Below are 13037 nucleotides of genomic sequence, written 5' to 3' on the forward strand. Positions count from 1 at the left end.
ACTGGTCCCAGCCCATGGCGTGGAGGTTAGGGACCCCTGATGTAAGCCTAAGGAGAGCAGTGTCTCTGAGGGGTTTGGGAGTAAGGCAATTGCTAAGACTTAAACTGGACTGGAAAAAATGATTCAGGGAAATCTATGTGAGCCATTTATAACATATGAGGAAATTAATGCTCAGAGAGGGAGAGTTACTTGCGAAAGGTCACACAGCACATGGGCATGGAATGCAATCCAGGTGAGAGCCCCTGGCCTGTGGGCGGTTCAGCCACATTTCATCCCCAGGAAGAGCTTGCCCCTTGCAAAGCTCTTCCTGGTCCACCACTCACTTACCCCCCCGACCTGAGGCACCATAGGAGAGCTGAGATTATGAACCCCAGAATGCAGAAGGAAGTGAAGCCAAGAAATGGGCAGGACCTAGACCCCAGACCTCCTGATTTCCAGTCCAGGGCCAGGAGGAGGGTGGGGGGATGAGTTCGCACATAGGAACACACAAGAGTGGACACCTCTTGAAGAATTTAAGCTCTGAGCATTAGGCCCTGAATCCAGATCCTAATCATGCCCCCAGAGCAGGGAAGAATACCAAAGCCCAATGGAAAATCCAGCTTGTTGAATGCCCACCAAGTGCAAACACTGCCCTCTTCAGGCTGTCCCTGGTACTGCGTGTCCTCTTTATTCAATGGATCGAACACCTGCTGTAACAGCTACTATTCATTGGACATCTATACTGTGCAAGGCCTCAGGCCATGTGCCTCGCATATTTATGCCAAATGCTCACAGTGGCCTTCAGAAATGGGCCTTGGCATAATTTTTCTTCTTCAGTGGCTCAGTGGTAAAGAATCCACGTACATTGCAGGAGATTCAGGAGTCGTGGGTTCAATTCCTGGGTTGGAAAGATCCCCTGGAGAAGGAAATGCAAACCACTCCAGTATTCTTGCTAGGAAAATCTCATAGGCCTGACGGGCTGCAGCCCATTGGGTCACAAAGAGTTGGGTATGACTTGGAGAAGGAAATGGCAACCCACTCCAGTGTTCTTGCCTGGAGAATCTCAGGGACAGGGGAGCCTTGTGGGCTGCCGTCTGTGGGGTCACACAGAGTCGGACACGACTGAAGTGACTTAGCAGCAGCAGCAAGCATGCATACATATTTCATAATTTTACTAAAAAAGAAAACAAGTCTCAGAATGGTTAAACTATTTGCTGGGCCACACAGCTAGAAAAAGGGCCACACCGGAACTCAGACTCAGCCTGAGTTAGTTTCCCAAGCCAGCCCTCTTTCCTGTTCTCCCACATCACCTCTCTGCATGCCCTGTGCTGGGCTAGGATTTTTCTACTGCAGTCTTATCCTCACAACCATCTAGAACCCAGGAATCTAGGTACAAGAATCAGAGCCCAGCCAGCCATTAGTCAACAAGCCTGGACCATGGGCACTGCCCTAGGCTTCGTTCACAGTCTTCAGACTAAGTCAGGACTGGTCCTAGAAGCTGTGGGGCAGCCCACCTGCAGTAGGAAGGGATGGTTGCTAGGGGCCCCAGCTGAACTCATAGACAGCTTCAGAGACAAACTTCAGCTTCAGGGGAACCTTCTGGGCACAGCTGGCACTGCCATGTTGGGGCCTGGAGATCCTCAAGAGCTTTCAGAGGTGCGGCTCCCCATCCGCCCCACTGTGTGGCCCCTCTGGGACGTTGCACAGCCTTTCCGTGGCTTGTGGCCTGAGTTCTCGTTTGGTTCCCCCAGTGACTCTCCTTCTCTTCTCCCCAGGTTGCCCATCTGGAACCTTCAAGGCCAACCAAGGGGACGAGGCCTGTACCCACTGCCCCATCAACAGCCGGACCACTTCAGAAGGGGCCACCAACTGCGTCTGCCGCAACGGCTACTACAGAGCAGACCTGGACCCCGTGGACATGCCCTGCACAAGTACGTCCAGGGCCCCCGGAGGGGACGCCCGACCGAGTCCGAGTCCACCTGCAGGAACTCTCAGAGGGTGGGGTGGCTGTCCAGCCCCGGTAACCTCTCCTAACTGAGGGGCAGCCAGGTACCTGGGGGGAGGGGAAATGGAAAACTGGCTAGAAAGGACCATCCTGGGGTGGTCGTGCTGCCAACAGGCAGACACCGCAGAGCTGGCATCTGGCTCCTTACCCCCTTCTGCTAAGTCACACGCAGGATGAAGTCAAGGTTTTGATTCACAGAGGGACAGAGAATGGAAAGCTTGGCAGAAGAACAACCAACGCAGGTGGTGTCTGTGGTAGAAAAGGCTTCCCGGTGTTCTTTTCTGGCCGCAGTTGCCTGAATCACAGGCCAAGGTTCTCCAAGAACAGGGTGACCGCGAGGGCCATGTTACAACCCTGTATAAGACAGGAAAGGCAGTCAGCTGCCAGAAGCAGAGAACGGACCCCTGTAACTTAAACCCGAAGAATTTATTCTTGGAAACCCAAAATAGGCAACCCCTGGGTAATGTGGTAAATCCATGAAGCTCCCCGAGACCCAGCACTTTCTTGTGCTCTTCCAGCCACAGCATGTGGTTTCCACCCTTGGGGTCACATCATGGCCCAACATTGCTGCTGAAGCTCCAGCCATCACACACACTCTCAGTCGTGGAAAGAGGGGAAGGGATAAAGGGACCTACTATAGCCATCTCCTTTTAAGAAAAAGTCCTAAGTGTCAACTTCTGTATATCAGTGGCCAGCACTTAATCCCAGGAAGCTATGAAATAGTCTTTAGTTGGACATATAGCCACCTTGAATAAAAGTGGGTCCTGTTATAAGGAAAAAGGGAGAAATAGATATTTGTTGTTTGGTCACTCAGTCGTGTCTGACTCTTTTGCGACCCCATGGACTGTAACCTGCCAGGCTCCTCTGTTTATGGGATTTTCCAGGCAAGAATATTGGAGTGGGCTGCCATTTCCTTCTCCAGGAAATAGATATTGGGTGGATATAATTCCAACACAAAAAGACTGTCCCTAGTAAGGAACACCGAGGAGGGTGGAGTCCAGGGAGAAAGGTTTGAGCAGATGTGTGCAGTAGAATGGAGCGTGCGTTAGAAGTTAGAAGCATGGCTCTTGGGTGCAGAGGAGAAAGGATTTAGAGGAAAGCTTTGGGGAAGCCTAGGCTGGAGCCAGGGCAGTGGGCACAGAGCGGTCTCTTGGGGAATGCACCCCCACCCCCACTGACAGACACCTCTCCCCGTCCCCAGCGATCCCCTCCGCGCCCCAGGCCGTGATCTCCAGCGTCAACGAGACCTCACTCATGCTCGAGTGGACCCCGCCCCGGGACTCGGGAGGCCGCGAGGACCTCGTTTACAACATCATCTGCAAGAGCTGCGGCTCGGGCCGGGGCGCCTGCACCCGCTGCGGGGACAACGTGCAGTACGCCCCCCGCCAGCTGGGCCTCACCGAGCCTCGCATTTACATCAGCGACCTGCTGGCCCACACGCAGTACACCTTCGAGATCCAGGCTGTGAACGGCGTCACGGACCAGAGCCCCTTCTCACCGCAGTTTGCCTCCGTGAACATCACCACCAACCAGGCAGGTAAGCGGCTTCAGATGCAGGCTCCCCGGGGCGGCGCTGTGCCATGCCGTGCCAAACAGGTATCCTGCCAGCCGTCGTTAAAGACTCCCTCACATCTGCAGAGCGCTTTTCTCTTTTCCAAGGCTGTTTGTGTGATCCGGCCACCTGGGAGAGTCAGTGTTAACTCTCGGCTACAGTGGCATTTATCATAATCGCTGGCATTTGTTGAGCGTGTGTTCTTGAAGCTGAAAGTAAAGCTGCTATAACAAAAGGGCCCGGTGTTCAGTGGCTTCAAGAACAACAGAACCTTTCTCTCTCGTTTAAGAGTCCAGGGGTGAGCAGGCCAGGTCAGCGGGGCAGCTCTGATCCACCCGGAGACTCAGGGACCTGGCCTCCTTATCTCTTGTCTCACGAGCCTCCACGCTCCTCATCGGCCCGTTCGAAGCTGAGTCGCGGGTTTGTCTGCTCTCTAACCTGTACAAACAGGAGAGACAGAAGACCAGGGCAGCAGTATGTTTTAAGCAAGGTAGGCAGAAGTGGCACCTACCACTCCTGTGCATGTTCCACTGGAAGGAATGTGGTCTCATGGCCTCCCCAAGCTGCAAAGGAGGTCGGGAAACATCATCTCTCCCAGCCTAACTTAACCCTCCATCACAACAGCAGGTGAGGAGACAGACTTCAGTGGCCATCTAGCAGTTTCCACAGGTGCTTTTTCTGAACCTTCAGCCCCCTCCAGTCTAATTCCAGCAAAACTCTTCTCCCCAGGCTTACCTTTAATGATCCCTCTGTGACCCCCATGTGCCCACCCCCATCTAATGCCCTGGTTTCCTTTACAACAAAAAAATAGATGCAAAGGATGCATCCCGTCACCTTCCCTCACCTTCCCTCATCCCCCTTCACTCCATGGCACTCAAGCTTCCGGCCCCACCTCTCCACCAAGGTCGTTGTCCTCAGGGTCACCTGGGACCTCCAGATGGCCAGGTCCAGGAGACACTTCCCAGTCTCATCCCCATCCAAGGGACACATGAGATTTTTCAGGGTCTCATGGTTCCTGCAGTTCCTTTAGAAGACCGTGGTTGGCTCTCTGAGTGTGCGCCTTAGTAATTTACTCAGCAGCCTTTGCAAGGCCCTGCTGTGAGTGTGGTCTGGGGCCCATCTAAGTGGGGCAAAGGGAGACCAGGCTCCAGAGGGAGTGGGCTGGGCATCCAGAGATGGAGGTCCAGGAAGCCTTCGAGGAGGGGGCAGAATTTGACCTGCGGTTTGAAAGACTCACAGAATTCTGAAGGGCGAGATGGAAACAGATGGGATTTTGAGAAGGAGGAAGGGCGTGCACAAGCACATGGAAGGAGAGGCAGCAGCCAGCTCCACCTGGTTGAGGGGTGTTTTTATACGTAACCTCACTGCCACCCACCCCCCGGCCTCCAGGAGTAGGAGGCATCTGTGTCCCCATTTCACAGATGGTGCTCAGAAAAGTTGAGTCACAAAGCTAGGCAGGGTGTGAGGCAAAAATTGACTAGGTCTAACAGACTCCAGCGGAGAAGGCAATGGCACCCCACTTCAGTACTCTTGCCTGGAAAATCCCATGGATGGAGGAGCCTGGTAGGCTGTAGTCCATGGGGTCGCTAAGAGTCAGACACGACTGAGTGACTTCCTTTTCACTTTTCACTTTCATGCATTGGAGAAGGAAATGGCAACCCACTCCAGTGTTCTTGCCTGGAGAATCCCAGGGGCGGGGGAGCCTGGTGGGCTGCCATCTATGGGGTCGCACAGAGTTGGACACAACTGAAGCGACTTAGCAGCAGCAGCAGCAACAGACTCCAGGGCTCAGCACCGTCTAGGGCGCCTCCAAGGAACGGTGGATGGCGGGGGTCTGATGAGTGTCCATGTGTGAGCATGCATGCTTCTGCCACATCTGAGCTTGAGTTCGTATGCCTGAGGGTGGCTCAGCCCATCCGTGTGTTTGTGTCGTAGAAGGCATGTGGTCTTGTTTGTGAGTGCTCGTGGTGTTGCTGGGCCGAGAGGGCACGTTTATGAGCGTATGCTGCAGCCCTTGTAGGCTTGTGGGTGCATTTAAGCCCGCCTCGGATGGGGTTCCGGATGGAGCTGACTCAAGGTGGGCAATCTGAGAAACCCCTCCAATGCCAGCAGCTGTCAGCAAAGACACATGGCAGATTATGAAGCCTTGGTTCTGAGTCTCTCCAGCTTGACAAAGCCCTTGAGGTAGGGAAGCCCAGGCTCCCAGTGCAGGGTGGAGACAAGGGAACTCTTTTCAACTGGGAGAAGCTAGAAATTCCCCAGAGTCCCTGGAGTTCTTTCCCTAGGTGTGCAGGCCTCCCCTGCAACCATTCGGGATCCCCAAGAGTCAACCTGCCTACTTAACAAGGCTCAGCTTGCTAGCAGCAAGGGCTGCTGGAGTGGACCCCTCCTGTCTGGAGTGGGACATTCCCAGAGAATAGAGGCAGGGCAGAGTGGAAATGAGGGCCCCAGAGAGGAGGATGCTGGGGAAGCCCTCAGGATTGAAAGGCAGGAGCGGTAACAAGCTCTGGGTTAGTCGCAGGGGGACCTGAGTTTGAATCCCAGTTTTGTCATTCCTTTGCTTTGTGACTTTACTATATTGGTCAGTTATTACTGCGATAATGCTGTATAACAAACCCACCCCCAAACCCAGAATTTTACCATAATAACATTTATTTCCTCACTTACTAGTCTGTGCATCAGCTAGGGTTTATCTAATCTGCACCAAGTCCTCGGAACAGGGCAGAGCTCCAGAATGTGGCTGAATTGGGTCAGTTCCATCTGTGTCCCCATTCTCCTTGGATTAGCAACTCCCTGGGCTTGTTTCTCTTGTGGTGATGGTGACCACAGCGATATCAGGCCACATAAACGCATGCCACCACCTGTGGCACAGTGGTCCACAGTGAACGCAGCCTGCAGGGCTCCTTGGAAAGAGTGTGGGTGTGAGACCCTGTTACAAGGGAGGTAGAGCTGAGATCGGCCATCTAACCTACCGCACTCGGGAAAATCACTTCCTCCTTTTGGACCATTTCCCCACCAAACTGTGTCTCAAAAGTCCATGAGAGGGACTTCTCTGGGGGTCCAAGGGTTAAGAATCTGCCTGCCAATTCAGGGGACACAAGTTCCATCCCTGGTCCGGGAACTAAGATCCCACGTGCCATGGAGCTACTAGGCCTGTGAGCCACAGCTACAGAACCTGCATGCCCTAGGGCCCGTGCTCCACAAGAGAAGCCAGTGCAGTGAGAGCCCCAACGCTGCAATGAAGAGTGGCCCCCACCGGTCACAACTGGAGAAAGCCCACACACAGCAACAAAGACCCAGCTCAGCGAATAAATAAATAATATTTTTTAATCTATGAAAGCTTTTTCAGAACACAGGTCCCCTGACCCCACCCCAGACCTGCTGGATCAAACCCCAGGAATAAGCCCTGGGAATCAGGACTTTTCACAAGTGGCTCAAGTGTTTCTTACCATTAGAAAGATTTGGGAGAGTCAAGTTTAAGTGAATCCAAACCTCTGCTGATAAAGTTCTGTATAGTCAAAGCTATGGTTTTTCCAGTAGTCATTTGTGGATGTGAGAGCTGGACCATCAGGAAGGCTGAGTGCCGAAGAAGTGATGCTTTCGAACTGTGGTGTTGGAGAAGACTCTTGAGAGTCCCTTGGACTGCAAGGAGATCCAACCAGTCCATCCTAATGGAAATCAGTCCTGAATATTCATTGGAAGGACTGATGCTGCAGCTGAAACTCCAATCCTTTGGCCACCTGATGTGAAGAACTGATTCCTTAGAAAAGACTCTGATGCTGCGGAAGATTGAGGGCGGGAGGAGAGGAGGGTAACAGAGGATGAGATGGTTGGATGGCATCACCAAGCCAATGGACATGAGTTTGAGCAAACTCCGGGAGACAGTGAAGGACAGGGAAGCCTGGTGTGCTGCAGTCCATGGGGTCGCAAAGAGTTACATGACAGCAACTGGACACCAACAGCAAAGCCCCGTGAGCCCCTGCAGCCCTGGGGCTCTCTGGGCCATAACCACTCTTTTCCCATCCTTTTTGTTCCAGGCCCCATGACAAGCCCCATTCTCTCTCAGGCATCCAAAACCCAACTGGGGTCTGTGCAAGCACACACACCCTCACCACATCCTCCCCTTGTGCCAGAGGAGGAAACAGAGGCCCGGAGAAGTGGAGCCATTTATGCAAAGTCCCGCTACTAAGTGGCCTCAGCTAGGGTTTGAACCCAGAACCGTGTGGCTCCACGTCTACACTGGAGAAGACATGGCTCCTGCCATTGAAGATTTCTGCCGTGGTTGGGAAGATGAGACCTGGACAGAGCTTATGCACAATATGGCATGAGTGAGGACACAAGGAGGGATCTGGGGGGTGAGGGAGAAATCCTTTCCTCCTAGGTAATGGGAGAAAGGCATGCCATGAAAGGCTTCCTGAAAGAGAAGGCGTTTGAGGTTATCTTTGGAGAATGAGGGGTCTTCCCTGGTGGCTCAGACGGGTAAAGAATCTGCCTGCAATACAAGAAACCCAGGTTCTTTCCCTGGGTTGGGAAGATCACCTGGAACCCATTCCAGTATTCTCACCTGGAGAATCCCATGGACGGAGGAGTCTGCTGGGCTACAGTCCATGGGGTCACAAAGAGTCAGACATGACTGAGCTGCTAACACTTTTCCTTTTGTTGAAGAATGGAGAGGCTTCTAACAGACAGAGATGGACTCAGGCAGGTATCCCAGGAGCAAAAAGTACAGGAGGCAAACTGGAGGGGAATTCTTTGTCTTCCTCTGAGGGCCTAAGCTCCTCTGCCACAGGATCTTTGCACATGCTGTTCCCACTGCTTGGAGTGCTTTGCCCCTTTCCCCCTTCCCTTTGACCTTAGCTCATCCTCATTGACCATCCTGACTCGGGCACATTCCCCCAGCACCACAGCCCTCAGCTTCCTATGGCTGGGATTTTAGCTTCGTGTCTGTGATCGTCCCGTTCCTGTCTGTCTCCCCAGTCGGCACTCAGCAGGACACTATGGGTCTCCTTTCCCTCACCGTGCTTTTCCTGGTACCTAGATGGGGGCACACCACAGTGTGTGCTTGGTGAGCAGCCAAGGGGTCTAGAAAAGCGTGGAGTGAGGAGAGGCGTGGAGAATTCCAATGATGCTGGAAAATAAGGCCGGAGACTGGATTTCCAGACAAATGCATTCAGTGCTCGGTTTTAATCAGACCCTAAAATTCAACATATAAATAGCTAGTTCATGGCCTTAAAAGGAAAAAGTATTTCTTTGGGGCAAGTAATTGGGCCTGGCTTGCACTCCCTTGGCATTCACGGGGGCCAGAGCTGTCGTCTGACTTCATAAAGCCATCACACTGACTTCGAACCACACTCGGCCATTCCAGAACACCTTTCTGCCTGTGTTCACAAGTCCTCTTGGTGGGGAGTGGGGGGCCCAGAGGTAGGAGACTAGGCTTGGCTGCATATCCCCACTTGAAGGTTTAGGAAACAGCATTGGGTGAGACACATGCCTGGGCTCACTCAGCTGGGACAGAGGAGAACGCAGGGTTCTCCTCTGGCTGTACAGAGTCCATGGTTCTCAACACAAAAATACAAGACAATACAGGGAAAGAGGGGGAGAGGGAGGGGGAGCCTTGGCGAGGGTGTCAGAGGATGGGAGGAGAGCCTCTCCCAGGAGGTGGCATGTGAGCCGAGATCCAGATGACAGGGAGGAGACAGCCATACAGACCTAGGTGCATGCAGCCACGTGGGGCTGGTCTCTAGGCTACCTCAGTACTCCGGGCGGCCCTCCAGGCTGCAGCGGACTCACTGTCACCCCAAGCAAGCCCCGAGAGGCTGCATCTCTGCCTGGCCCTGGGGGTGAAGAGAAGGGTCTGGGCTTTGCAATCAGCCAAACAAACCTGGTTTTGAATGAGCCTAGCTGCTCACCGGCCCATAGGCCCAGACAAGTCACTTCACCAGCATCCGACCACATCTTCCTCCTGGGCGTCACCACCCTCTCCTGTGGGGTGCTGTGAGCTCAGGCACTCAAGGTGCCTCAGAGGCTGCCTGGGAGGGTCAGCACTCAAAAAGCAGGGATCGGGACTTCCCTGGTTGCCCAGTGGTTGGGACGCCACACTTAAAATGCAGGAGACATGGGTTTGATCCCTGGTCAAGGAACTGAGATCCCATGGCCAAAAAAAACCACACACACACAAAGCATCCTATATTCACTCTAATCATAATGGGTCACACCTGGCAAGTGTTTATTATTTGCCAGATACTAAGCCCTGGATGATGAATCTCCCCAACCTCAGTGGATCCTGTTATTCTTTTATCTTACAGATAAGGAAAGGTAAGAGTTAAATGACTTGCCCATCACTCAAGTCACTGGCAGAACCTGAATAGTGACATCACTGCATACTCAAGGCTCAGTGTTGAAACTGGAGCCAAACCTTCTGCAGAGGTGGGGCAAGCCGTGTGCCGGGACCTGCCACACCACAGCTTGGCCGAGCCAGTGCGGCCTTTGGGGCCACCCATACTGAATGACCCATTAGGAAGATTTCCCCATTGTCATGTCCTAGGGAGTCATGGTGGGGGGCGGGAAAGGCATCAGTGCTGGGCTTGACAAACTCCATCCTCACCTAGCACACCCCCTTTCCAAGCTATGGGATCAGGCTGTCTAGGGACCCTTACTTCCTCGAGCCTCAGAGTCTTCGCCTTCCAAATGGGCATGTTTTCATCATCCCAGCTTTCCGAAATGGGCGCTAGGTTAGTAATAATGTGGTGGAAGCCCTGGGCGCAGTACGTGGTAGCTCGGCTTCAAATGAAATCAGAAGGAGTTAGGTTCCTGTTGCTGCTGCAACAAGATGCCGCGAACTTAGCAATGGAGAAAGAGACGTAGTTCTTATCTTACTGTTCCATGGGTCAGAAATCTAGCCGGAATCTCATCAGGCTAAACTCAAGCGTTCGCAGGGCTGTGTTGCTTGCTGGTGGCTTCACTCATTCGCGTGTTAGCAGAATGAAGCTCCCTGTGTTTGTAGCAGAGACATCTCTGTTTCCTTGCTGACTGTCATCTAGGAGATTCCCTAGCTCCCAGGGGACTCACTCTGGTCCTTTCAGAGACCCCACCCCACCCCACCCTACCCCCGCCTCATCTCAGAAGCAGCAACAGGGCGTCAAGTCTTCCTCAAACTCTCACTCTCTGGCCTGACTCTCATCTGGGAAAGATTCCCTCCTCTTTTAAGGACTCAAGTGATTAGACTGGGTCTACATGGATGATCCAGGATAATCTCCCATCTCAAGGGCCATAACCTTAATCACATCTGCAAAGTGTCTTTTGCCATGTAAGATAACGGATTCACCGATTCTGGGATTAGGTCATGCCTATCATACCCAGGAGGTAACAGATCAAATTTAAAAACACATTAGTATCCATCCAGTGCAAACACCTCCTTTTATAGGGAGGAAAACTGAGGCCCTGGGAGCTTCCTAAGTGCCTGCCCAAGACCATAGAGCAGCAGGTCCTTGGCAGAGCTGGTCTCCCACCCCCTGGCCGGGTGTCACAACCTCTGTCCGTGACATCACTCCACGCGGCTTTCTCAGGGAAAAACTTTCAACTTTCCGAAGCCCTTTCTACCAGCCGTGTTCGCCTCTGATCCTTTCACCCTCCTGCAGAGCGGGCACAGAGTGGCTGGTCTCCAGAACTGGCATGAGCAAGTGCTCACCTACTTCTCTCTCTAGGGGTGGAGAGGATCAGAAAGAGACAGGACAAGAGAACCCCCAGCGAGGCCCATGCCTGGGGAAAGGAAGAGAGAGGGAGAGGGCACTTCCCTCCCCGGGCCGAGCCCTCTGCACGCATAAACCTCTTTCATCCTCTCAAGCGTTCTGCAGGGGGAGGCCTTGCCCGCCCAGACTCTCGGCTAAGATTGGTTTGGTTGCCTATGAGAGCAAGAAAAAGAACAGATAGCCGCTGCCACAGTAAGGCTGTTTAACAATCAACTGTAAAGGCAAGAAGCACTTATCTAGCTCGTGAGTCCCCTGGCTGGATGGGTCTCGGCGGGGAGCTTTCATATGTTCGTGCTCCAGCTACTCCGGGTCTCTCAGCAGCTCTTTGGATTTTGTCAGGGTTCTATTGCATGTTTGGGGTGGAGCACTGTAAGCTAGTCAAAAATGGCCCTGGCGGGGACCGCTGGGGCAACAAGTCTGCTCCACATGTCTCAGCCTCTAACAGGTCAGCCTGGGTCTGTTCTTACGGCCATCAGATACATGGGAGGGCTTTTTCAAGCCTCTGCTTATATCATATTTACTTAAATTCCACTGGCCAGAGCAAGTCACACAGCCAAGCTCAAAGCCGTAGCCAGAGGGGGATTATACAAATTCTAGGACAAAGGTTGTAGATACAGAGAGACAATTAATACAACCAGTCTACATAGTAGCTTAGACCAAATGGAGATTTATTTTTCTTATGTGTAAAGGAGGTCAGAAAATAGGAGTTAGGGCAACTGGGTGGAATCATTAGAGATTCAGACTCCTCAGCACACAGGTTCTTGTCCTTATAGCCCAAAGTGGCTGCAAGAGCTCCAGCTCTCACATCCATACGCCAGGCAGCAAGATGGAAGAAGAAAAGTGACAAGGGTAGGGCCCCTTCTTTTTAGAGAGACTCCCTAGAAGTCCCACACTTTAGCTTATCGCTCATTGGCAAGCACATTGTTACATGGCCACTTCTAGCTGCCGAAAAGCTTGAGAAAGTGTAAGCGTTTATTAAGGAAGAATGTGCCCAGTGAAGAACCAGGATTCTGTTAATTTGAGAAAGGAAGAATGGATATTTGGTAGGCAGTGGATACTGTCTGCCACAACCCATTTTACAGGTGAGATACTGGGACTCAGAGAAAGGGGTAGCTGAAGTAATAGTGTCAGCTGAGCATAAGCGATGGGACCTGAACCCTGGCTCTTGCTCCTTCTCCCCTCTTCCAGCATCGCCACCACCATTCACGATCCTTTTGCTAAGCACTCAGCTACTCACAGTGCTGTTTGAGAGTCTGAGCGGCCCAGACAGTGACACATGGCTGATGTCCCCTGATCCTTTACTCTGGGCCATGTCCTATGCTAAACACTTTAGATACAGATCTTTATTGACCTTGCCAGCATCCTTGCCACTGTCCCCACAGCAGGCTGAGTTAGGTCCCCTGATTCGAGGTCCAGGCTCTTCCCACCTTGCTAGTCCAGATGCTGGCATGGGACCGGTTCCCACTGAGTGGCCTCAGATGAGATCAGGGTGCTTGAGCAGCCCACTAGGGGGTGGACCATTGGATGTTTCCACAACATGAAGCCCAGAGCTGGACCTCAGCCTGCTCAGATCACACTTGTGGAGAGGGCCAGACAACCAGGAGGGAAAAACAACCTGGGTTTCCGAGTCAGACAGACCTGGGTCCTGATCCCAGCCCCACTGCTTGGGAGCCGAGGAGGAGACACCAGGCAGGAGACACTGATCTGAGTCTCTTTCCTCATCTGTAAGATGGGCTCTGTCTGATCGTGTGGC

The 13037-nt window shown here is 52.8% G+C and overlaps 1 protein-coding gene across 5 annotated transcripts in view; it reads left to right on the plus strand.

Moving 5' to 3' along the window:
- Positions 1–13037, plus strand: part of EPHB2 (EPH receptor B2) — a 219985-nt gene that overhangs the window by 160996 nt on the left and 45952 nt on the right. For all 5 annotated transcript variants that reach the window (XM_086327664.1, XM_086327656.1, XM_086327681.1 and 2 more), the window contains 2 exons: positions 1755–1910; positions 3186–3521. In XM_086327664.1, the coding sequence (XP_086183790.1) occupies positions 1755–1910; positions 3186–3521 (492 nt within the window). The remainder of the gene's footprint in view (positions 1–1754; positions 1911–3185; positions 3522–13037) is intronic.

The sequence above is a fragment of the Bos grunniens genome, chromosome 2, assembly GCF_055505025.1.
Source record: "Bos grunniens cultivar Pamir isolate PY7600 chromosome 2, Bosgru_T2T1.0, whole genome shotgun sequence".
Classification (NCBI taxonomy): Eukaryota; Metazoa; Chordata; class Mammalia; order Artiodactyla; family Bovidae; genus Bos; species Bos grunniens.